Source organism: Leptidea sinapis, chromosome 1 (assembly GCF_905404315.1).
Source record: "Leptidea sinapis chromosome 1, ilLepSina1.1, whole genome shotgun sequence".
NCBI lineage: Eukaryota > Metazoa > Arthropoda > Insecta > Lepidoptera > Pieridae > Leptidea > Leptidea sinapis.
Genome location: NC_066265.1, coordinates 29,395,000 through 29,421,349, shown reverse-complemented (window position 1 = coordinate 29,421,349; position 26,350 = coordinate 29,395,000). Strand labels below are relative to the sequence as shown.

General features: G+C 35.5%; 2 protein-coding genes across 4 annotated transcripts; one reads left to right on the top strand and one right to left on the bottom strand.

Annotated features, from left to right (window-relative positions):
• Positions 1-1,310: 1,310 nt before the first annotated feature.
• Positions 1,311-9,119, top strand: LOC126965682 (protein CNPPD1). Its single transcript, XM_050809412.1, has 5 exons — positions 1,311-1,502; positions 1,915-2,011; positions 3,110-3,315; positions 6,982-7,110; positions 7,830-9,119. Exons 1-5 carry the CDS (start codon positions 1,452-1,454, stop codon positions 8,565-8,567), a joined length of 1,221 nt encoding a protein of 406 aa, XP_050665369.1. The 5' UTR covers positions 1,311-1,451; the 3' UTR covers positions 8,568-9,119.
• A 409-nt stretch (positions 9,120-9,528) lies between these two features.
• Positions 9,529-20,306, bottom strand: LOC126965661 (caspase Dronc). Of its 3 annotated transcripts, XM_050809371.1 has the most exons (8): positions 19,650-20,306; positions 19,383-19,569; positions 18,278-18,355; positions 17,225-17,335; positions 15,717-15,898; positions 14,780-15,006; positions 14,158-14,363; positions 9,529-12,880 (listed from the first exon to the last, which is right to left on the bottom strand). In XM_050809371.1, the coding sequence occupies exons 1-8, from the start codon at positions 19,779-19,781 to the stop codon at positions 12,645-12,647; spliced, it is 1,359 nt and encodes a 452-aa protein (XP_050665328.1). In that variant the 5' UTR covers positions 19,782-20,306; the 3' UTR covers positions 9,529-12,644. The 3 variants fall into 3 exon arrangements, with proteins under 3 accessions (XP_050665328.1, XP_050665338.1, XP_050665344.1); XM_050809381.1 differs by lacking the exon at positions 9,529-12,880 and having other exon boundaries at positions 14,231-14,370; positions 19,650-20,304; XM_050809387.1 differs by lacking the exons at positions 9,529-12,880; positions 14,158-14,363 and having other exon boundaries at positions 14,776-15,006; positions 19,650-20,304.
• Between the last annotated feature and the right edge of the window lie 6,044 nt (positions 20,307-26,350).

Sequence of the window (26,350 nt, the reverse complement as noted above, 5' to 3'; positions counted from 1 at the left end):
AAATAGGGATAAGGTTGCTGGTCATGTAAGTCGACTTCATAAAGTCTCAAATTCATTCAGAGGTCTTTGTATACGTTTTTCAATAAGGTACCTGTTGACATACAGAACTTTATACGAATCCTTAAACGAATGTGAATCAGATCTGAAGAAAAAGTTGTATACAAAAGGGTACTGTAAAATATCAGAATATCTTGATATAAATAACCCTTCAGACTGAGCTGCTGGGGATTTTCATGTCTGTCTCAGATGATAAATGTATTCATAGATAAATAATTCTAAAAGGTTTGAGCTTTTAAAATTTAAACAAAATGGTAAATTGTAAATAAAGGCATTTAAGTGAGTATCGCTATGATATTATGTAGATGTACATCTTTTGTACTTTAGTAGAGTTCTTGGGGCAGGTATCGTCATGCTCGCTTAATGCAACTGCTTTTGTCGGCGACGGGGCGGGTCGTTCCGTTCCCTAAAATATGCTCAAGGGAGGCGATGGCTGGTCCATGCGTCATGCTCGTGAACGGGTGCTGCTTGTGATGGCTGGGTGATCCTCTCGCCAGGAAATCTGATGTATTTTTTTTATTTCTTTTATTTTTGCTATATTTTTTTAAATCAAAGTTATAATAAACGTATATCATAAGTGTATATCTAAACAGTTTGTTATGTTTTTAAAGTGATAGCCCTCATCCATCATCTAGGATTATACACTAATAGAAAAACAAAATTTTATGAACGATGCGGGACTCGAACCCACGACCTCTGGCCGACCTCATCACTTTAAAAACATAACAAGTTGTTAAGATTTACAAGAGCGACATCTCAAGTCAATTTCCTAATATGCAAATATTGGGGTTGAGCAGGTTATCAACTGTAAAGTAGATCCTGTAGATGAAGCCACAACCTGAGAGTTGAACAAAGCATACAATATTTTATGACGATACGTCACTCGAACGGTTAGCTCAGTTGGTTAGAGCACTGGCACGGAACGCCAGAGATCGTGGGTTCGAGCCCCACATCGTTCATAAAATTTTGTTTTTCAAATTTTATCTATATATAATTTAATATTATGAGACTTAAATCTAAATATATTTTTATTTCTTTGTCTGATTGTTTTTGGCGTGTATGTGGTTTTTTTATTTTTTTTAAATACCAAAGAGTTTAGGTATGTTTTATGCACTAATGAGTAATGTCATTTAGGCACAGTTAAGTTAGAATCTCGGTAGAGTAAAAGTGTTCTGTGGTTAGATTTGAACGTAGTGCTTAAATTCTCTTTGGTTAGAATGTAGTGACTACGACTACTAACTTATGCCTACCTAGTGATTATTCTCTTTGGTTAAAGTCAAAACTGGCAAACTGTGCTAGCCAAGTGCTAGTAACTTTGTTTTAAAATTTACGCAAACAATAAATGACAAAAATATTCATGTAAATACCGAGAGATAACGAAAACAGAATATAAAATGTCGAACATATCCAAAAGGAAGAAGGAAGGTTCAAGAACCAAAATCAAGGTGCGTAGTAAATAGAGGTCAAGTACGTCGTGGCGGCTACTTATTTTTTATAAACGTAGCCAATACATAAATCATATTACAATATTTTTATTTTATATTACAATCAGTAATTGTTTCAATAAATTGTTTTATGTAAATTATATTATAAACACAGCTTAGCTACCTGAAGTTGGCAGATTTTTATCTTTTAACCTTTATTCTATATTGAATGTTATTCTAGAGTCTCGGTTAGTCATAGAACAGTAATTCAAAACAAGAAATCAATCTATCTTATGCATATTTTGCTTTGAGGAAGAGTGAAACATATCCTAAAAATACATGAAAACATAACTATACATTACTTAATTAATAAATTTTATTAGGTATATTGAGAAGTAACTGATAAATACATTATTAAATTTCTTATACATAGAGTATGGGAGATCACAAGGAGTTCCTGAAGAGAATAACAAAGACCTTATACTATGGACAGCTGCCCACCCTACCCTGCTTAAGCCTGCCTGTAACTGGTGAGCTTATAGTATTTTTAGTATGAGATAGCTCCCTATGCTGTCTATCAACACCATTTATTAATGAAGTTAACAACAATAATTGTGGTGTCGTTGTACCACTCTCATCAATATTTTTAATACTTACCATAACATAGTTTTTTTATACTTACTGTAATAATTTTGAGAATTCCAATTGCTATTTGTACAATTTCTAACTATGAACCTAGAGATTAGGAAAAGTTTTTGAAGTAATTATCAAATTGATAGTATAACCAATTTCTCAATAAATATCCCTGTTGAATTCATTAGTTATTTGCACCCATTCTCCTCAAGCCTGGGGCAATTTGTCTGAATGAGTTGTATGATTTGATTTGCAACATGTTTGTGTAATTTATGTATAGTTGGCAGTGTGTGCAGTGTGGCAACATGTTGGACCATGGACATTCCCAAAACTGGGGTGCTAAAGATATTTTGCCAGCCTTTAAAGTGAGAGTATGGTGAGTAGAGCCATATTGGTTTGGGAAAACCACAGGGGGTAATTAATTCCACATAGAGGCTGTGTGAGGCAAAAAGCTACTTGCAATATGTGGTTGTGTAATGTTAGATGTATTTCACATTTTGATGTGGTGTCCGCTGGTGGAATTTGCCTGCTGATGTGAACCTGAACAACCCCTCTGAGCATTCCCGTTACTCCCGCCCAACCCATTATGAGGTGGAAGATGCAGAGAAAACCCACATCTCTATGCAACACAGAAGAATCAAGATGATTGGAGATCACTTGATAGTTGATAACTTGATCCACTCTTTGCTGTATGTGGTAAATGGAGTTGCTGGTACTGGGGAACACATGCTTATAGGTGAGAAGTGAGAACTTAGGCCTGACTCCACGTAAGGCCGAATTTGCTGATAATATGGTTGCAGGTGGTGGCTTGAAATGAACTTTTAGGGCTACACTTATGAGAAGGAAAGCCGGAAAAAATGGTCAAAGACCGCCACCAACTCAGGAGCATATGTTCACAGCTCTATCTGGAGAATTAGTTTCCTGGTCTGAGCAGAATAGGCCTATGTTTTTAGAGATTGACATAATTATGTGGTGGGCGTTATGTATGTTTTTAGAGATATCATGCGAGGTGTGGTCGGGGGCGCAGCGCGGGCGCTCTGTGCGGCGTCTGCATGCGGATGCGGCGGCCCGCATCGCGCACTCGGCGTGCGTATCCCCGTGCGCGCTGGTTCTAGCCGTGCTGTACCTGGAGCGGTTGCAGCGCTGCAATCCCGAGTATCTGGCCAACACCGCACCCGCGGACCTCTTCCTTGTCTCACTGGTTGGTATCTATCAAATATGTTAGGTTATTACTTTACAAATTTATTATTATTCAATGGTGTAAATACTACAAACGACACATAAGCTCGAATATATTTTCATAATGAATGTATATTACAGCATATCTTCCACATGTTTGTGTTTTTATATTTAGGCTAATTCAAATAAATAAATAAATGAAATTGTCTTGGTTGTCTCTTCACATCGAAAAATACTACATTTACACAAAATATTTACAAAAGTAGTGAATACTAGGGAGAGCAAACATTTACAGGAAGTTGGGTGGGAAAGTTCAGGAGGTAGCATTAATTTTTTTCTTTATAATTTTCGGACACTTGCCATATGTTGGACAAACTCTCATACATCTGGGTTTGAAGATGGCATAAGCCATGAGAGATATCTAGTAAATAGTTCCATAATCTATTTGTCTTTGAATTATGGCATTGTATAATATTTTTTGGGTGAAGGGGTGAGCTCCCCACCAGACACCAGATGAAGAGCGCAGAATATTAATCTTTTTCTCACATTTCTGTGATACATAATCAAATGCTTTATGTCTGATAATTTGTAATTCAACTTAACACGATTGAAAACAGGTAACTCAATATTATAAATTTTAAAATTTTAATAGGAGGAAGAAAATTTCTTTTATTTGTGAATAAAACTATTTTACTTTTAGAAGTTGATAGTGACAGTCCATGTTGTATTAGATATTCAGCAAGAAATTCAGTGCATAGTATAGATATTCATGTTTAGACTTGTCAGAAGTATACAGGACAATATCTGAATATTGGAATATTTGGTTATAAGTTTTAACAGTACTAATTGAGGTCATTGTTATACAGATTTCAATAGTACTGTAGGTTCTGTGGAAGTTATACCACAAGTTAGCCAATGTCGTATAAAAATTTTAACAAAAAAACAAACGACTTCAAAAACACTATTCCAGAACAATATATATAATATGCACTAAAAAGTATAAAAATAATTGCGTATTTTTATACAATCTAATAGTTACGATTATTGTTATTTTTGGAATAGGTGTCATTCCGCCGCGACCTGCTCTCGCCTCCTCACGACTCAAGCACATCTCACCTACGAGGGGAGGTCAAAAAGTTCGCGGAATGACTGGGAAAAAAGATGAAATGATACATTATGTTATTTTTCCTTTTCAATATATTCCCCCTTAACACGAATACATTTTTGGGATCTGGCATATAACTTATTAATACCGTCGAAAAAATAGGTTTTGTCTTGGGCGTCAAAATACGCCGAAATCGCCGACTTGACTTCATCATCGTCTCTAAATTTTTTTCCACGCAGCTCTTTCTTCATCTTTGGGAATAAATAAAAATCGCTAGGGGCCAGGTCTGGACTGTAGGGTGGATGGCGTAGTTGTTCAAAACCGCATCGATGAATGGCAGCCGTCGCAACATGACTCGTGTGAACGGGCGCGTTGTCGTGCAAAAGGAGTACACCTTTTGTCAGTTTTCCTCTTCTTTTTTCTTTAATAGCTTCTTTTAATCGGTCCAATAGGGAAGCGTAGTACTCTCCCGTTATAGAAACACCACGTTCTTTATAATCGATCAAAAGAATACCTTCAGTATCCCAAAAAATAGTCGCCATGATCTTTCCGGCCGATTGCGACACTTTAAATTTTTTTGGGGGTGGTGTGCCTTTTTTGTGCCACTGCATCGACTCCTGCTTTGACTCAGGCTCATAGTGGTGAACCCAAGTTTCATCACCGGTTACAATTCGGGCCATAATTTCTTCCCTAACTTCTCCACAGCGGTCCAAATACTCGCGGGAACAGTTGACGCGCTCACGTTTTTGCAGCGGCGTGAGCATTCTCGGGACCCACCTTGAACACACTTTACTCATGCCAAGATGTTGATGAAGAATATTTAAAATTGTGGTTTCTGATACTCCAACTGATGCTGCAAGTTGTTTCTTCTTCAACCTTCCGTCTTCCAATACAAGTTTTTCAACTTTTTCAATGATTTCCGGCGTAGTGGCCTCAATGGGCCGTCCAGGTCGAGGATCATCTTCAATTGACTCCCTTCCTTGCTTGAAAAGGCCGTGCCATTTGTAAATCATGGTTTTACCAGGAGCAGAGTCTCCGTAAACAGCTAACATCTCTTGCAAAATAGTTTGAGGCGTTTTTCCTTGTTTGGTGAGGAACTTTACGACGGCGCGATGTTCAATTTTCTCCATAGTGGCTAGTTTGTTCCCGATTTACTTGTTCACTCGTTTGTAACTCGAAAGCTAATGACCCAATTAGGCTAGAAATTGGCATATATAGTAATTATGAGTTACTCAAGTAGCGGCTACCTGGAGGAGCGACCTCACCCCCGCCAACCCCGCCATTCCGCGAACTTTTTGACCGCCCCTCGTATAATTATGTATGTAGTTACAAACCTTGATGACACCCCCCGGACCACGGAAAGAGAGGGGGTTGCAATCCTCGATTTTTTCCCCTTGTCGCATGATTTTTGTACGGCATTGCGGAATAATGGATTAGAAGCTGTATTGAAACAGTATGAAACTGATGCCGTACAGAATGAAATGATGAAATGACCAAATTTACCCTGGAAATTGTCAGAAAATGAAAAAAAAATTACGAACTTTGTGGCGCACCATTTTTTTACGGCACTACGCGCTTTCTTAGTAATTTTTATGGACCTATCGATGGTAAAAATGCCGTACATAATATATGACCAAAATGTACTCACTCAACCTGCAGTTTTAAATTTTCACCAGCACTCAGTTGGACAGGTTACAAGTGACGGCATAGTGCTGAATCTTATTATTTTATGCTCTTATATCGTCCTATATACGTCACCTGGTGGTTCATAGGACCCATCCATTTTTTGGACATGGGCCTGTAGTCTATATGTCGTTAAGTAGCCCCCATTGATCATCATATTCCACAATTACCTGACTATAACTATGTTATGGTAGACTTAAATATCCGAATAGCATAAAAAAGATTCGGCCGAATACCTATCGTTAATTTGCTCCTAAGAATTGAAGATTTCCGTTACTTTGTCATAGATTACGTAATCAGAACCTAACCAAACTATCTTTGAAGTATATCCTTTCCACTAAAAAAAAGAATCATCGAAATCGGTTAGCGCGATATTGAGTAATTCGTAAATTTATCATCCACTTTGCTATACGTATGTATATCAAATTAGAGACTTTTATGGTTTTCTCATCGAGGCCATTGTCAGATCTGGACCAAATTACAACCACACGGGAAGCACCAGCTTTCAAATAAAAAGAATATCAAAATCGGTTCACCCAGTCGAAAGTTTTGAGGTAACAAACATAAAAAAAATACTGACGATTTGAGAGCCTCCTACTTTTTTTGAGCCTGTTAAAAAGTAGACCAAGCCTAGTGTATTTTTTTTACTATTTTTAATGGTTAGTACTGAGCCTTGTGGTAAAACTTTCTAAACTGACTTAGGTATGATATTGAGGGTTGTCTTTGTAATTACTGACATTATCATTAGTCCCCACCTGTTTTATGACGTTTGTCAGACTGTAAAGTCAATATTTTAACATCCTGACAAATTTTCTAGGTTAAAGACAAATAGTGACAGGTAATTTTGGCCATCTTCATAATTTCGTAGTGGTTTACTAAAAGGTCATGATGATGTTTCAGATGGTAAGCAATAAGTTTCTACAAGATGATGGTGAGGATGACGAGGTGATATGCTCTGAGTGGGCAGCGTCCGGGGGCCTCGAGCTCCAACAACTGAAGAGGATGGAACTTGAATTCCTTAAAGCCATTGTAAGTTTGCATGTCAATATAAGGTTAGGAAACATATTTTTTTTTAATGTTTTGTAAGTTTTCATCTCTCCTTTTATGTTAAACATATTAAATGACCATGTTGGACAATTCCGCATAAAATTAAATCTATTGTGTGACCTATAAAACATACCTCGAAATCCTTCCGAATGATTTAACATCTTGAGTAAGCTTCAGGACCAAGGAAACTTAAAGAATCGCAATAATGGACCTGTTTGTTGATAAAGAACTTACTCTGTAAGGGCAACATTGGAATCATTAACTAATGCTTTAGATCACTAACAGTAACAGCAAAGAAACTACGCTTGGTGTAGTATGTTATGATGTTTAAATTTTGTGGTGTGAAACAAGTCAAATATCTTGGGAAACAGAAGTGTATATCACTAATCACATGGTATACCTGCATCTACAATGCACATTGAAAACAAAATTAGATTATTTTTAAAATATGTGGGTACATGTGGTACATCCTTCATGTGATGAAAAATTTAACATATTTGTCTTTAATTTGTTTTTTTTTTTTTACAATTTTACCATACTTAACAATATTTTATTGTATAACAAACAAAGAAAAAAAAATACAAAGTTTTACTGTATTCCTGAACATTTTTGCTTCCCAGACATTAACATTTTTGGAAATTGAATTTTCAAATAATTTTCTTTGATTTGATTAATAAGCAAGGGAATTTTGAATTTTACAGGAGTGGAATGTTTTTGTTAGTGAAAAGTCATTTGATTACGGATTGTGTTGGCTGGAGCGGCAGGTAGCCCTGAGACAGGCTCAGCAACGCGGGTTCTTCACCTACAGCGACCTGGCGGCCTCCAGCCATGGCCGCCTGCTGGCCGACACCCTTGGATCCGTGTCCGGCGCCTGCGTCGCCCTCGCCCTCAGCTACCTCACCAGCTTCTTGACCGTCGTCACCTCCACGCTGCTCATCTCTCACGCCTGGCTGCCCATGCTGCACTACATGGCTGCGAGAGGAACACACTTGACAACCCTGGACACAGAGCTTACCACCAACATACACCAGGGTGTACTTGTGAACAATTCCACTATAGATCTACTAACAGACATTCTGGCCGAGCAAACTGTCACTGATTCCATAACCTGTTGCCAGAAGTGGCAGAAGTACCAAGATCAGATGGAGACTAAGAAGAATTGGAATGACGGTGTGGTGGTTAATGACTGGAAGTTGTTTGAAACTTGGTGGTCAAAGACATCAGTGCTAAACTGGTTGTATCAGAGTTCTTTGATTAATCCAATGCAGAGGTGGTTGGAGAAGATAAATGAGTACATGGATCTTGTTCGGAACAGCTTGATGGATGAAGACAAGTCTCACATGGAACAATGCCATGTCGATGGCAGACGGAATTGCATTAGACAACGGTTAAACTTAAGTAAGCTTAGCTTTTTTACAACATCTGTGTCCGATCGGTAGACATAGAGACAATTGTGAAAACAAAGCTCAAAATTTTCATAAAATATACAAATAACTGCTTATTACTTAACATGTTATTATATTTAATGTTATTGTTGTTGGTATAATTGCGTCCCAATTTTGCTTTCAAATAGTATGTTATGTCGTTATCTTGTTGATACTTTCCAATAATGAGAATTTACCCACAGGATTTTTAACCTAATGAATTTTGATGCAAATATTCTGGCTGACCTGAGGTACTTATTAAAAAATTTAATGTAAAATTAGGAAATTCTTATAAAGAATGGTAAGTTAGGTACCTTGAATTTTCTCAGTATGTCAGTAACAGTTGGAACTTTCGTGAACTAATTTTTGAAAAGAGCAACAAGATTATTCCTATTTGTATCTTTAGTTAGGAATTCATTTGTATTTAAAATTAGTATTCAAACCATAAGTAAACATTATGTGAACTACTATTTACTTGTGAATTTTTAAAACTTGTATATATTTTTACCTGATGCACCTACACACACACACATATATATATTTCGAATAAAGTAATTAATTCTGGTGTTGGTTTTGTTTAGATTACTTACAAAAATAGTCTACTTCCCAGTTAAGACCCACATTAAAATTTTGTAACTGTGTACTTACATCCGCGTATGATTTCAACTCTATAGGGGTAACAAGTGTGTTTGATCCATATCAAATGGACCTTGATATTCTCCATCTTGGGGTGCAACTTGAATAACCCTTTAGGGCGCATTGAAATTCGGCGATTCGTTGGTGGAATTCAGCAGAAGTGATGTATTGTAAAGTTTTCATTCAGGACCTATATGGCTTTCTCTATAGGCCAATAAAAATGTTTAATCACTGATTTGAAAACTTGGACAAGATGTGGAGAAATATTGATTTAAGAGAGAACTGTGTAACATTCATATTATGTTCCATTGTAGTTTTCAAGTAATGTATTATTCCGGTGTGTTCAAACAAATAAAACACATTTATTTAATATAAAAATAATGAATTTGTCATAGATTATATACAAATATTGAGCAATAAGTTATTATATCAAAGTTATCACATACGGGCTACAATTAGTATCAATAATGAACTTGCAAAATTGCTTACATGCTATTACATCACATACGTTTAGTAATACAACATTAATTATAACTCTATATTAGCTAAAATATGAACATGAAGATATGCACCATCAAATCTGTAATATGTAATACACGATATAATAATATTTTATAAAATATTCAAATATTTTTTATTGAGGGAATTAAATATTTACGGCTATATTTAAATAAACTTGGTATAAATTTATACATGAGAATAAACCAAAATGACTGACAACATTGTCAATACAATGATAATTCTGAAATTTTCAGAATGTCAAAAAAAAAATGATAATAAACGCGGGAAACGTTATAAGTCACAAATAAACCAATCATAAGCAATAGTCTATCTGTAAACATTTTGCATATTCTTGGTTTATTCTCATGTATAAATTTATACCAAGTTTATGTATATGGCCGTAAATATTTAACTACAAATACCAAATTTATTTGTAAGGTTAGTGGTTTTTATAAATAATGTAATCAAGAAATAAAAAGTTATCGGGTCAAACACAGGCTGGTTAGTTATAATTGAATGATTTTCAGAGAACACATTAATATTAGGTTTCCGATACACCAAGCACACAAAAAATTATCAATTGATGGCATAATATTCAGATGTAAGAAACAGACTTTTGAGAGGTGTGGCTTAATTGAATTTTAATACCCCACAGAAATTACCAGATCCCAGTTGTTTTTAGATATGGCATTTTAGCATTATATTTGCGGATGATATTGACCAACACGCTCCTTAATCGACCCCTATGCCTAATCCCTACATGCTGCATCATACATGTATAGTAGACAGTCTGTAATAAAAAACAACCCATAGAGCAATAACATACAATTGACATTAGTTATCTATGAAGTTACTTAACAAGATCTTTATTGTATAGTTCTTACAACAGTACTCGTTTTAAGCATCAATTTCCACTTTACGCGATATATTATACTATCTAGCTAGGTGTAATTTAGCAGGGTTGCGACATAACCAGGAATTCCACACAACCTAAGTCATTGAAGTATGGTCACAAATATCATAACCCAGAATTTAAAAAAATGCTATAACACATGCTATAAACTATTATTATATATAAAATTTTCGTTGTATACACTGATGTACAAGCGTTAGTACAATATACATCATAATATAATTACCTACCTATATAATGAAATTTAAAAAGAAGCAACAGCCGACTACGTATAAAACATAGGACTAACAATATAGTAGCGTAGACATCACTGTACCATAAGTACCACTGGACAGTCTGTTCCATATGTTTGACAGCAAATTTTTTGTGCCTATTTGAAGCGCCACTCGTGAGCGTGCAGAGAACTAATTTTGACGTATAATACAAATGCCTGCTAACGAACATACAATACTCTTCAACTATTTTTGCATTTTTAATTAATTTCGTTCGTTTTCCGTGTTATTTATACCTTAAGAATGAAATATCAAGTAATAAATTACACATTTTTTTTTGCAAATAGTTTCCCACCATCTATGTTGTCCTCTATGTTGCCATCAATAGTTTAGTACTGCAGACTCTCGCTACATGGCTAACAGCGCCAAAATGGCAAATATCAAACAGGCACAAAAGCACTTTGACAGCCGCCAGTCCAATTGTATATAGTTATAGGTCAGTGGTAGAGATGAACAAGTGCAAGAGAGTAGAACATCTCAAACATATACTCAAAATAATAATAAAATATTAGCAAATCAAAATTGGCCACTCATTATCAGGCTGTCAGGTTGTATATACGCTAGTATAATAATAATATATTTATTTATGTTAAAATAATAATGAGCTACATTTTGCTAGCACTATTCCTAGCATGCAAATATTTAGCTTAACTTATATAAAGTCTATGGTATAAAAAGTAATTCTATTGGAAAATATAAGATTAAAATACATAATACAATATTAGTGGTATTACAATATAAAAGGCTTTAATAATCATTTGCACATTTCTATAAAAAAAATATAACTCAGTATACATAATAATTTTTATAAGTGGTCCTCTATACTATTATTTATTTAAAATAGATTTTTAACATTAATAACAGGATTACCAGATCAATCGGACTTATGTTTATATATTTAGTTAAATATTCCTTTTGTCTTTTAATGTCTAATGATTATATAAAAGTATTTATCTCTATACACCCATGCTTTAAATCCTCTATTAAAGATTCTGAAACAACATGCCAACATTAAAACACCCAATGTCCTAATAACCATTACATCAGCTAAACGGGTGATGTAATGTTGTACTGAATTTCATAATAACACTCCGTTGTTTTTTTCGATCCCTTCATGCGCAAAGAGTTTCAACAGACAGTCACATTCTTATTGCTCGATACGTGGTATCTGTATGAATTTCAAAAAAAGAACATTTTCGTTTACGCGCGTTCCACACTACCAGAACGTCGCGCGCCGTAAAAAAAAAGTAGGTTATTCGAATCCCCGCCATTTTCTTCGATATTTTTATTATTTTGTTTACAAAAAATGAGCGATTCAAGTTTTGACAGCACACCACCAGATATTTTAAATGTTGCAATAAAAATAATTATTATTTAATTAATACTTAGTTTATTTGTATATAATCAGTAAGGGATGATATTAGGTTACTACTAGGACTGGCTGTTTTAATGTTCGCAGTAAGTTAACTGTTTCAGAATCGTTTAGAGAATACATATTATGGGCGTAGATAAAGCCTTGTATGCAACTGTCGATAATTAGATATTAAAACACTCATGTGATACTATTATCACCCACATTCATGTATAATACCTCTTATTTCACAACAGTTGGATAAATAACTACTTGTTCATATCAATGAGTCATTGTGATTGATTTACACTATTACATTAATATAACAGGCAGGTATAAGGCAATACTGAATTGTATACTAACTTAAAGCTATGATTAATTGATTGGAGCTAATATTGTTCACACCAGTGCAGGGTGTATTAAGTGTTAGGTACAGCGTCGGGCGGGGGAGGCAGACCGGGGTGAAGGTACAGGCGGCGGTTGAAGGCCCAGCGGTCGACGGAGGACGTCTGGATCCTGAAGCGGCTGTGGAGCTGCTGGTCCACCAGCGTGAACAGCTTGTCCACGTGGCAGTCGTGCGCACGCGCCGCGAATACCTCGCACAACGTCTGGATGTACCAGGAGCCCTCCTCCGGGTCGCGGTACGACACGTTGCCTGTTGGTACACCGGCCATCGATTACAACTAGTGAAATTACTGGCCAAATGGCACTTAACATCTTATATCTCAAGGAGACGAGCGCAATTGTAGTGCCGCTCAGTATTTTTGGGTTTTTCAAAAATCCTGAGCGGCACTTCATTGTAATGGGCAAGGCGTCCCTTATTGTAAAAAAAAATAAGCAACTCCACGAGAGTCAAATTGTAGGTGGTGGCTCCACAGTGGATGTGCCACAGAAGGACAATAAATTCGATAAGAGCCATGGCAACCAAAAACAATCGATGGATTAATAAATTTACTCATTTCATTTCTATTTAGGGGTACCAAAGTTTTTTTTATTTTATTTTAGACAGAATAAACCAAGCTCCCTGTCTGGGCTCTTCAATGCTTTATATAATAATTAATAACCAACTTGTCACAATGTAAAGGGCTAGGCTAATAAAAGAGTATATACTGTTAAACTGTATATTAAGGATTCGTCCGTCGTACAACGTTCCATGCGGCTAAGTGGCGTGTTCCCCGCACGTCCGATCAGTGGCGCCAAACTTGCAATATAGGCTGTTATTGACACAAGAGTAACTATTTGTTGTTAACTTATTTGTTCTCCGAACACTGCCAGAGCCAAATGTCCAAATGTAACAAAAACTATTTCTTATTTCACAGATAAAATTTGAAAACAAAATTTTATGAACGATGCGGGACTCGAACCTATGACCTCTGGCGTTCCCTACCAGTTTTCTCCCAATTGAGCTAGCCGTTCGAGTGACGTATCGTCATATAATCTTGTACGCATTGTTCAACTCTCACGTTGTGGCTTTATCTACAGGATCTACTTTACAGTTGATAACCTGCTCAACCCCAATATTTGCATATTAGGAAATTGCCTTGATATGTCGCTCTTCTAAATTTTGTTGTTTTTAAAGTGATAACCCTCACTTCTAGGATTAATACACAAATAAAATTTGAAAACAAAATTTTATGAACGATGCGGGACTCGAACCCACGACCTCTGGCTATTTCTTATTTTTTAAAGTGCCCTGTTCAACTCTTGTCACTCGAACGGTTGGCTCAGTGGAAGAGCACTCGCACGGAACGCGAGAGGTCGCGGGTTCGAGTCCCACATCGTTTTATAAATTTAATTTGTGTAACAAAACTCCTGTATGAGCTTAAGAGTATGAGTATCCCTAGGCTAGCTTGGTTAGACATTGACAGGTATGTATCAGGTAAGAATACTTTGCAATTTTACGTTAGATTTAAACAGTCTGGTAGTACTGACCTGGCAGCGTAGAGTGCGCTATGAGGATGTCGGAGTACAGTCGGTCGCGCTGCTGCTGCGCCAGCAGGCAGCGGCCCCGCGTGTCCTCCGGATGGTGCGGCGCGGCCACGGTGCCGTCCCGCTCGGACCGCGCCAGCTCCTCGCTCTGGGACTCCTCCGGCGGAAACAAGTGCATTGGGCCGTCAATGTACTCCATATTTCTACCCCTGCAAACTTACGCAACATATTTGAACGTTCACACCTTTTTGAAGCGGGAATAACTAGCTTATCTAATTATATGAACGTAATTGGGAGTTTCAACATTATAATTATTAGTGATTGAATGTCGCTAATGCGGCGAAGGCAGCGGTATATACACAATTAAGTTTGTCGAGTATTACTACTTTTACTCTAGCAATCCATTTCCAATAAGCACTAAGTTTCGAGTTGGGCCACTCGCTAGCTATTATATTTAGCGCTCTAATGGCTTTGAAATAGGTGTTACATTAATATGGGACTGTAATATTTTTCTTATAGCTGTCTTTGTAGTATACATAATTAGTAGCGCGATAGCTTTTTGATTTGGTCGAGATATAGATAACGGACTAGCAATGTAAGGATTGAAGGTGTCGACAGAGCTCACCTGCACAGCTGGAATATGAAGACCTTGGGCACCCCGTGCAGGTCCGGGAAGTTCTTGTTGTTGAAGTACTCGATGATCTCGTAGATGGTGATGAGGCGGCCGTCGTTGCAGCGGATGTCTGTGTCGGAGCTGTACTGTCGCTCGTAGCCGTGCGACGACACCACAATGAACACGCATTCCGCGCCCACCACCACCTCCTTCAGCGACTTCAGGGTCTCCACCGTCTCCTGCACAAATCATACTGATATTCTTGGCGTTGCCATAGATTAAATTACAGTGGGTCCATGTATCAGTAACAGGGGCATAGCTACTCCCGTATCAATTATACGGGGCCCCCGACGTGCGTAAGCAAAAATTAATAAAAACTTTAGCTGCTTGCCTAAAAAAAGGCAATTTGAGTGCATATTTAATTTGAATAGTTTGTAAAAAACTTGGAAAAAGTGAAAGATTGATAATTATAAAAAATAAATATTTCTTTTAAATTTTATGCAAACATATTTTCTTTTGTAAAAGATCTTTACCCTTCATAAGAGCCTAAGCAAATTTTTATACAGGCCAAGGCACCCTACGCCACTGATCAGTAACTTAGTAGTTGACTGATGTGAATACAGCTCGTTTGGTCATTTTGCGTACTTCCATACCATTATGTCATACTATTAATTTAACTTCCGTGAGTAAAATTTAACTTGCAAGATTTGATTACAGACAGACAACGGGACAGGTGAAACTAAATAAAAATGCTTGTCATAATAATAAAAATTATAAAAAACGTGATAAAAAAATAAAAAAAATAATATCTATATACATCTAGTAAGTAAGTATTAGGTTATTTTCGTTACGGAATTTCTGGATTCGGTCTCCACGCTCAAGGCCCGCGATAGAAGCTATGCAATAGCTTAATATATATGTTAGTAATGATAATTTCCACGTTACAAACCTCCCTAGTGAGATCCTGGTAGGACAGAACTCGAAAGCCCAGTTCTCCAAACAAGTACTTGAGTTTCTGACAGTCAACGTCCACACCCCTGCGGTATGTCTCGATATTGTTGATGAACTCTATGTAACTGAACACCACTAGAATGCCGCGCTGCCGGCCTCGGGTGCGGTACAACTTAATGTCTGTAGGTCATATAATTAACGACACTTTAAAATTATTCACAACGAGTATTAGATTCTAACTTTTATCATTCATTTCAGGTACTCCACATTGGAATGTAATACAATTTAATAAATAAATTCCCCTAGTTAATAATTTTGAAAACCATTCAAAACATATATTAATTTAGACGATTGAAATTATTATCAAGTACTATTTCAAAAATACAATTAACATTATAAAATATCAATTAATTAATATTTTCACAGTAGTATGTATCTATGGCGTAATAATTATCAACTGAAACATTACTTTTTGAATAGGGGTTTATGTATGGAATTGCCGTTTTGGCGTACTGACTACTTTGGTTTTTATAATAGAACCTCATTGATCGCATTCTTATGGGTCGCTTGACTTTCAATTGATTTTTAATCCTACTATAGTCATTGTACATACAATGTATACATCGACAGTTAGAATAATTTTTGAATACGAGTTCCGGCGTGAAACTACCGCAGCAGAAACAGCTCGCGATATCAATGCTTATGTTGCCAGGTGGACCTGTTATCTTATATCTTTAAATGAGCAATTCTTGTATATATATATATATATATATATATATATATATAATTGGAATCTCGGAATCGGCTCCAACGATTTTCATAAAATTTATTGTATAGGGGGTTTCGGGGGCTTTAAATCGATCTAGCTAGGAAGCATTTTTAGAAAATGTCATTTTATTCTTATTTTATCGATAATCAACTTAAACATAAACTTGGAAGAAAAATAACAAAAAGGAGGCGTTTGAGTAGTCTCAACTGAAAAATATGACTCTTCCTGACATCTATTGGCGAATAATAATACTATTTTTTGTGAGCAACCAATTGCTTTAACGACACAACAGCAGATGGCGTTGTTAAGTAAATATTAAAATATTACTTATTTAAAGATCCCGGTTCGAATCCAGAAGTCCTATTAGTTTTTTTTTTGTTCAAGTTTTGTACATTCTTAAAAATCCGAGCAAGGCTCGGTCGTCCGGATATTAGTTATTAAATCATTGTATATATTGGATGCAATTACTAATTATGACAGTAATCACAACCATCGTATTCACGAACCATCCTTACCCAAGTAAAGAATCCAAGCTCTAAAGGTTGATGGGATAAATACATAGGGTACTCACCCCGATTATTCACATAACTTAAATAAATATTTTTACCCAACAAAAAACATGTTTGTAATTTTCATTAAAAATGACGAAATCATACTTATTAATAGTTATATGGCGCTATTAAAATAATTAAGTGCAGTCTTAATTAAAATTTTTAATCAAATTGATATTAACTTACCATCTCCATCTTCGAAGAATTTTTTAGATTTCACAACATGGAAGGTCGGAACATTAGTCAGATACAGTCTGTTATCAGTACTTGGTAAGTCTTTGTTTGGAGGTGGTTCATCTAAATCACAAACAATAACAAAACAGGTTAGAAACTTATTAAAGGGAAAAAAAATTGCTTGCTGTACGCAACGCAACAATGAAATGTACACATGTCAGATGTGAACCCTGCATTGTGCATGAACCTCTAAACTGCATATAAGTCCTGTTACTAGGATTACACAGGATTCCAACTGCTATGAAAGACATTACTATCACCGTTACCATATTTATGTTCTCCTGGTGTCTATGTAGTAATATGTCGTGTGCATGACGTCAGAATATATTAAGGTACACTTGCGTCATACATAAGATAATCTTCTTCAAGTATAATCGCCTGGTATCAAAACACTGTATAATACTTCCTACCTGATTTTCTCCCACGTTAAATCATATGAATTAATGTGTGTTTTTTTCTACTATCTCGCTTTTTCATTTCATCGACTTTTAAATCACAATGATGCTAAAGAAGTTTTCACTTCAACAATCAATGTTACTAGATAATAATTAACAACATGCATGTTTCACATGTGGCGCAAAGGTGGAATTTGGGTCAGGTCACACAGATTAGGCTGAGATCTTTAGAGCTTTAGACTTTGCTCAGACTTTACTCATGTATAACTTAGCTGAGTGTAAGCTTAGCATAATCTTTGATTAAGTTTTTATAGTCAATTAACAGCTGAAATTATGCTGAGCTGAAGCTAAGACATCTCAATGTAAAAGTAAAGTATAACCCCCTTATTCATAATGGTCCACTAACTTTAAACAGCCGCTAAGGAGTGTTTTTCTCACTTAGGTCAATAGAAGAAGACAGAGTGAGAATTAGCAATGCTTTAAGTTAGCAGACTATTATGAATAAGGGGGTAGGTATGCTCTAGAGATCTCAGCCATAGGGGAGTGCTAAGTGTATAAACTGCTGATAAATAGACAAAATTATAACAAAATAAATTAAAAAAATACCCACTTTTGTTTATATCAGATCTTGTTTTAGTTTTCTTTTTTTCTGTACTGATACTGACATAATTGTTCTCATTAGATACACCTGAAATTATAGCATATTTCATAATGTTACTCAATATTTAAAAAAAATGTATCTATTAATAATAATTGTTGTGATCAATAATAAATAATTGATCCAATTATTATTATTTTATGGTTTAATATTCCGGACATAGTTAATAAGAGAAGTAGGGGAGAGTCGGGGACAGTGAATCCCTCTAGCTTAGATCTAGTAGATTTAAAAAAAAATGTGACAGCTTGTGTATGGCATTGGATGCCAAAACCAGGCAAACAGGGTGGAACAGTAGCTGGGAATTTATTATCTAAAAATAAATTATCTTATTTATTGGTGTACCATGGATATGTCACATCAGTCCTCAGATATGGTCTAATCATCTGTGTAAACAGCACAGGGCACATCAAGCATTTTTAGCTCACAAAATCAATTTCTATCAATATAATAATAAAATCAAGGCTCAATATTGTGGAGTTGGTCCAACATTTTCATGTAAAGTCTTATTCAAAAACTTAATTATTTTTACTTTTAAATGTAAATTTGTAAAAAAAAATAATTATTAATTTAAAAAGGCTATTGAATTAAATCCTTGTGCCACCCTATTACCTGATAGAATAGTTTATGGCCACTGTCTCAGAATAACATTATACTTAATTTAAATAAATATTATTTACATAAATAAGAGAAAATTTTAAGCCACATGAAAATTTAGTTTTGTCCCTTTCCTCCCGAACTTGGTAAAACAGGCCATCTTTCCGTTAAATATTGCTCTCATGAATATGCTACAGAGGGGGAGGTATTACATGTTTTTTGTTTTGCCTCACAATAACACATACTATAGCAACATACCGACTCAGTATATTTATAGAACTCATAATATCTATGTGCCAAGTAAAGAGAGATATTCAATATTAATACACAATTCCAGTCTAACTAGGACTGTCTGAAAATATTGGTAATGGTTAAGTTTTAATGAACCATTAGAGTGTGTCTTCACAATTAAATTGAGAATTACAATTGTGTGAAACCTGACATGTATAGGTAAATAACTTACTTGTACTAGGAGCCGATAATTTACTCCTTCTTGCATGAAGTGAACTGTTCGGATCTAGGTCCCTTACCAGATCCCAATACCCCGCATCAGAGAGAGCATCCAATAAATGTTTAAATGCATTTGGTCCACGCCTAGTGATATCACTATACATCAAACGTTTTCGGTCTCTCACATCTTTTGCAACATCCTGAAACCCCAAGCGGTAGTTTTGAAATTTCTATAAATCTCCATATTTTATTGATTTGTTTTTAACTAAATTGTACTCACTCTATATGGCTCTATCATTTGCTCAGAAAATACTCCCTTTTCGAATAAAGCTGAAACCATGTAATCGAGATCTGTTTGTTCCACTAGTGAAGGAAAATGTCTTTGAATAGCTCTTCTGTGTTCATCCTGCATTTTTTTATTTAAACAAATATGGTACAAACATAAAACTATCTCGGGAAAGTTATTCAAAGAATATAATATTTAGGTACTCTTAATAAAAAATATCCAATAAAATAAACTTTATTTCTATTTCGTTGTGTTGTGATAAAAATATATTTTTTTTTAATTTCGAGCAAGGAATACTTACAAAGAGAATATGATATTTAATTATTTCAAGGACATGTAGGACCTTAGAACAAATAAGTAACAAAAGTTGAGGCGTATAGCACAGGCTTGACTTTTCTAAGCTACGCAAAACGCAATGCACTAAAAAAAACCAATAACTTGAAGCCATTTTATTTCATTTTCATCACCAGTCTGGTGACCATTGGGTGTGTTTTAAACTACTGTTACAGCAATAAAAAAGTGTATTTTTGTTATATTATTCATTCCCAAAAACGCATTTAAATCAAAAATAACATGGCTAACGTTGTTTATGGCTGTAAAAGCCGAATCAGTAAGAAATCAGATGAAGACAGGAATTTTTCATTTCATAGGTTAGTGTTATGAACTGTTTTTGATTTGTGTGCTTAAAAATATTGGATCTTGAATTTACTTTGACGTTTATGTTTTTGATGGCATAAAATTGACAGCTACTGTTTGATAAAATTCATGACTTCGTAGGCATGATACATTCTTTGAATTTTACTGACAGCTGTCCCAATGACACTATTCTTTGTCAATACAAATTGAAATTTATGTTTAAAGCAGCATTGCCAACCATGCGATAATTATCGTAAATAAACGATAGTTTTATGTCCTATGCGATATAAAATAATAACGGGGTATCGCACGATAATATAACTGTTTCATACAATATTTTTTTAACTCTTACAATATTTTTGAGATCCTAATGTAGAGTCAACAAAGTGAGTGTAAAAGATAACGCAGCATAATATGCAAATGACCGATACTATATTTTTTATACTAACACAATCAACAAGATCGATAGTAATAGCAGTTAGACTATTAGTCTATGGTTGCCGTATTTCGATTTCCGTTAGATGATTACAACGCTAGGATTGTGCGCACGGTGACTAAAAATAAATAATAATATATTTAACATACCATACTTAGTCATTCCTTGCTTCCCTCTTCCTTTTTAACTTTTTCTATATACTCCATAGGCTGCACTTAAAGTATCGGGAATGGAATATTTCCACTGTTCCTGTCATATTAAAATCTTTTTAATTGAAAACTCCTTGGTTTTAAAAATCAAATACCATTTATTTATTTAAAAAAATATTCTCGGTCTTGTCACAAGGTCTTTTCAAACTTGTTCAGTCGTTGAGAAAACGGAATTGACTCGAGAAAATTCTAGAGCGATGATTTATTATGACTTTCGAAGTGGTTTAACACAAAAACAGTGTGTTGACCGAATGATTTCTGCATTTGGTGATGAAGCCCCATCCAAAACCACAATTTATCGCTCAGTGATGATCCCCGTCAAGGTCGTCCAAAAACTGCAGTCACCAAAGAAAACGTTGATGCTGTGCGTAAGCTGATTGAGGAAGATCGACATGTGACATACCGCGAAATTCAGGCAACTTTAGACATTGGCATGAGTCAAATACAAATAATCTTGCATGAACAATTACAAACTGTCATATTAAAATCTTTTTAATTGAAAACTCCTTGGTTTTAAAAATCAAATACCATTTATTTATTTAAAAAAATATTCTCGGTCTTGTCACAAGGTCTTTTCAAACTTGTTCAGTCGTTGAGAAAACGGAATTGACTCGAGAAAATTCTAGAGCGATGATTTATTATGACTTTCGAAGTGGTTTAACACAAAAACAGTGTGTTGACCGAATGATTTCTGCATTTGGTGATGAAGCCCCATCCAAAACCACAATTTATCGCTCAGTGATGATCCCCGTCAAGGTCGTCCAAAAACTGCAGTCACCAAAGAAAACGTTGATGCTGTGCGTAAGCTGATTGAGGAAGATCGACATGTGACATACCGCGAAATTCAGGCAACTTTAGACATTGGCATGAGTCAAATACAAATAATCTTGCATGAACAATTAGGTGTAAAAAAGTTGTTCTCCCGATGGATACCGCATTTGCTCTGTGAAAAGCAAAAAGCAGCTCGCGTTACTTAGTGCGTCAGAACTCTCGAAAGATTCCACGCAGGATCCTCAAATGCTGTATACAACATCGTATCAGGTGACGAATCCTGGATACACGCGTACGAACCCGAAACAAAAAAGCAGTCACGAGTTTGGGTGTTCGAAAATGAGTTAAAGCCAACAAAAATTGTACGTTCACGGAGTGTTGCAAAAAAAATGGTGTCCACGTTTGTCTCCAAAACCGGCCATGTTGCGACTATTCCTCTTGAGGGACAAAGAACGGTTAATGAAGAATGGTATGCTAGCATTTGTTTGCCACAAGTCGTTTCTGAACTCCGTAAAGAGACCGGCAACCGCCGCATCATCATCATCCTCCATCACGACAATGAGTTTTCACACCGCGCATAGAACAAAAGAGTTTTTAGAGCAAGAAAACATAGAATTATAAGACCATCCACCGTACAGCTCTGACCTAAGCCCTAATGATTTATATACTTTCCCTAAAATGAAGAATAAATTGCGTGGTCAGAGATTTTCATCACCTGAAGAAGCTGAGGACGCCTACAAAACGGCCATTTTGGAGACCTCAACTTCCGAATGGAATGGTTGCTTCAATAATTGGTTCCATCGTATGGAAAAATGTGTCAAATTTCGCGGAGAATACTTCGAAAAGCAATAAATACATTTTTAAATAGTTATGTCATGTCACTTCCTTGATTCCCGAAATTTTCAGTGCCGCCCTCGTATGTATGTATTACATGTAAAAATATATTATGCCATAATTTTGTATGTGATTTGGGATAATTTTGGTTTTGCCTGTTGGCAGCACTGGTTTATACCTTTTATAGAATCGTGCAGTGATTTGACATAAGTTTGAGGAAGTACCTAGTACTAAGGCTAAGTATTAAAGCAAATAAATGCATAAAAAGTAGAGGATTTCGGGTATCTCTGTTTTTTTACAAGATTATAAACGTCATCTGTCAATCTATCAATAATTACTATCACTGCACGTTCATACAATCTTAAATCGAATGAATAGCTTTTTTCTTAGTTTTGCTAGACTAGTTAGAATAGTACCTACCAGTGTAAATTTGTTATTACTTATTATTAATTGTATTATATTACATAATCCGACTTATTTAGGTACTTAGTATTTTAATAATTCCTAACAGCACAGTCATATAAATATATTTAATTTGCTGTAGTTTTTAAAATATAATCTTAACCTGTTTTATTTCAATTCAAAGGATCATTAACAAATACAAAATATGCATCTTTCTCTTAAATTTTTCGTATTGTCATTCTGTCTGATCCTGCACTTCAGCCATAGCTATGATATAGCCGATATAAAATATGCTAAAATTGAGGTATGTACTAATTATGTATACCTAATAGGTATTTGTATTGCGAAGAAGATATTATTATCAATCTTATCAATTTCACAACTGAGTTTTAGGAATTAAAGCTATTTTTAATGTATACTTTTAGACATGCCGAGGTTGCTCATTGAACCGCCTTCCAGAAGTAAAGAAGTTTGTCATGGAAGATGCTCCTTTCTACGGTTCTCTGGAAGTCAAATTTATAAGTGGCGCCCCCCCAGAACTTATATTATTGAGTGACAAGGATGAGGAATTAGATCGTCTTCCACTTTCAAATCTCAGCCGACAAGAATGCAATGACCTCTTGCAAAGCAAGGGCTTTAGAAAAGAAGATAAAAAAGAAGAATTTTAACGTAATTTACGTTAGATAGTTACCTACTATTGTTGATACTACATTCCATACAATTTGTACTCAAGTGAACAATTTTACATTAATCAATGTTCCCTGTATCCATATTATAATACCATTAAGTTAATAAACATTTCCAATAATGTTTTTTTTTAATAATTAATAAAAAGTAGGATTAAATCCGTACCTATTATAGCTTACTTTTTAGTTATTTTAACAGAAATACTGTTAAGTAAACATTCCTGAAGCAACATACTATATTCAATGGGTATCAACTGAGTTAAAATTTAAATATGTTTGTTGTAAAGTACATTTATATATTGTGTAGACCCATTTGTATTAGAATGCTTTCGACCTGAATAATACTGGTGTAAGAAACTCAGTGATACAGAGTCTTCACATCATAATATTTGCCATACACAAGAATTATAGTGTAGTAATAGTAAATCTAGGTAAGTAAAGTATTCCATATGAAGGCTACTCTTATCAAAATTAGCAGTTTACTAAAGTCTTCTTTGAAGTTCAAGTATGTATATTAAATATCAATAATTGTAGAACAATATTAGTGATGCTGTTTATTATTTTTAATTAGATTGATTAAAATAACATTGTACTTTATATGATTCAAGCTAAACAAAGCTTTTAAAGATGATGTGGCAGCAATGAAAAAGTACACCTATTAACATTAATCAAATTGATCTTCAAAGTACATCAAAAAAATACCTAGCACTTCAAAATGATATCGAAAAATACTAGAAAAATGGAATTGATGAAAGGGTGGAGCACACATCTTGGAGCAAATAGAGCTTGTTAGAGAGAACCTACTGCATTCACAGTAATGAAGGATCTCCAAATAGGTACTCTTATTACACATTCTTTGCTACTACCGAAGCTAGTTGTTACTAACATTAAGTACTATGAATCATGAGTAAAAAGGATTTCAATTTATTTATTTAATTAATTAAGACTTTTTTTGTTTAATTGATTTAGACAAACATCCAGCCGATCACAGAGCACTGGGTCCCTGACAATTCGAGTTGCTCTGTGTTGCACGATGTCGAGCTGATACTGGCGTGTGCCACACCAAAGATGTCAGCAATACTCCATATGTGGCTGGACCTGTGTTTTGTAGAACGCTAGAAAATGGGCCGGCTTGAAGTATTGTCATGCTCTATTTATGACACCCTTAAGCCAATTTGGCTTTGCCCTCCAGATGGCCAAGGAATTGGCAATCGCTGGAGATTTCGAGGCCCAGTATTCCGATACTAGGTGAGGCTTTAAGGGATGTGTTATGGAAGAGCGGTGATACGATAAATGGTTTTTTTTTGTGGTAAACGCGCAAACTTGAGTCTTCTGGGGGTTAAATTGGACAAGGTACAATTTACGCCTTTCCGCGAGTTTCTCAAGAGAGGACTCGATAGAAGACACCAGTTTCTCCCGGCACTGGTCGACGATTTCCCGAGAGCGACCTGCATGGCCCGTGTATAAGGCATCACCTATATGCTGCGCCCAGTGAGGTCCACTTGCATAAGCTCTCGGGAAGCCCGAATGATGGAAGTTTAGAAAGAAGCGCCTTGTGCCAAACACGATCAAAGGCCTTCGCTATATCCAGGCTAACTGCCAGGCCTTCCCCCTTACTTTCGATAGCCGTCCATCTGTGTTAGGTATACCAGAAGATCGCCTGCAAATTGACCATGGCGGAAGCCGTACTGTCGGTCGTTGATCAACAGGTGACCTAGGTATACCAAGAGCTGGCGGTTTATTATGCTCTCCATGATTTTGGAGAGCAGGGAGCTAATAGCAATAGGCCTGTAGTTTGCCGGTTCCGAACTGTCTCCTTTTTTTTTTGGATCAGATCGACAAGGGCTGACTACTATGAGTCACGAACTACGCCTTTTGAATATGAGTGCCGGAATAAAGGCGTTAGCACCGGCGTCAAATCAGGGGCACACGTTCTAAGCACGATTGAAGAAATGCCATCCGGCCCGCTCAACTTCCTGACGTCCAACGAAAACAGAGCTTGCCGAACAGTTTTCTATAGTGCAATTTTCTATAGTTCTTCTTTGTGATGTGAAGAAACTGTATCACTGAGTTTCTTGCACCAGTTATTCTCAGGTTGAAAGCATTTTTATACAAGTGGATCTACACATGTTTAAATCTAACTTTCAATAAATATATTTAAATTTGAACTCAGTTAATACCCATTGAATATATTATGTTACTTCAGGAAAAGTGGGATTATTTTATTACAATATAATAATAATAATAAAAGCCACTAATGGCTTACTGACTGACATGGTACTGAACATGTAAAATAAAATTAAATAAAATTATGTTAATATACAGCAACCACTTTATTGGTCATGTTGTCTTTTGACATAGGCCTCCCCAGATTTTTCCACTTATCTCTACCTCGCGCTAACCTTCTCCATCCTGTTGGTTAATTTTATTACAATATTTCTGTTTAAATAACTAAAAAGTAAGCCTTAATATTTTGAATATTAAGGGGCACCATTAGCTGACGCATCGGTCCTTCGTCCATACCTTGGTATATTCTCTCTCTGGTATTAAAGCGGACAATTTCTCTGCTTATTGAGGACTAAAGTAAACCTTATAATATAATGATATATATTATTATCTTCAGTTTTTCATGAAATATAGTCTAATTGACAATTTCTAGTCAGGTATATTTATTTAATAAAAGATGTCATAGCTGGGTAGGGTTGAAGTAAAAGGCGTATA

Excerpts from the sequence above, each read along its gene's own strand:
- LOC126965682 (XM_050809412.1), top strand. The coding sequence starts at position 1,452 with ATGTCGAACATATCCAAAAGGAAGAAGGAAGGTTCAAGAACCAAAATC. Across the intron at positions 1,503-1,914 it reads GTTCAAGAACCAAAATCAAG|AGTATGGGAGATCACAAGGA; the intron begins GTGCGTAGTAAA and ends TCTTATACATAG. Across the intron at positions 7,111-7,829 it reads TTGAATTCCTTAAAGCCATT|GAGTGGAATGTTTTTGTTAG; the intron begins GTAAGTTTGCAT and ends TGAATTTTACAG.
- LOC126965661 (XM_050809371.1), bottom strand. The coding sequence starts at position 19,781 with ATGCAGGATGAACACAGAAGAGCTATTCAAAGACATTTTCCTTCACTA. Across the intron at positions 19,570-19,649 it reads AAATGATAGAGCCATATAGA|GATGTTGCAAAAGATGTGAG; the intron begins GTGAGTACAATT and ends TTGGGGTTTCAG. Across the intron at positions 12,881-14,157 it reads AGCGCACTCTACGCTGCCAG|GCAACGTGTCGTACCGCGAC; the intron begins GTCAGTACTACC and ends GTGTACCAACAG.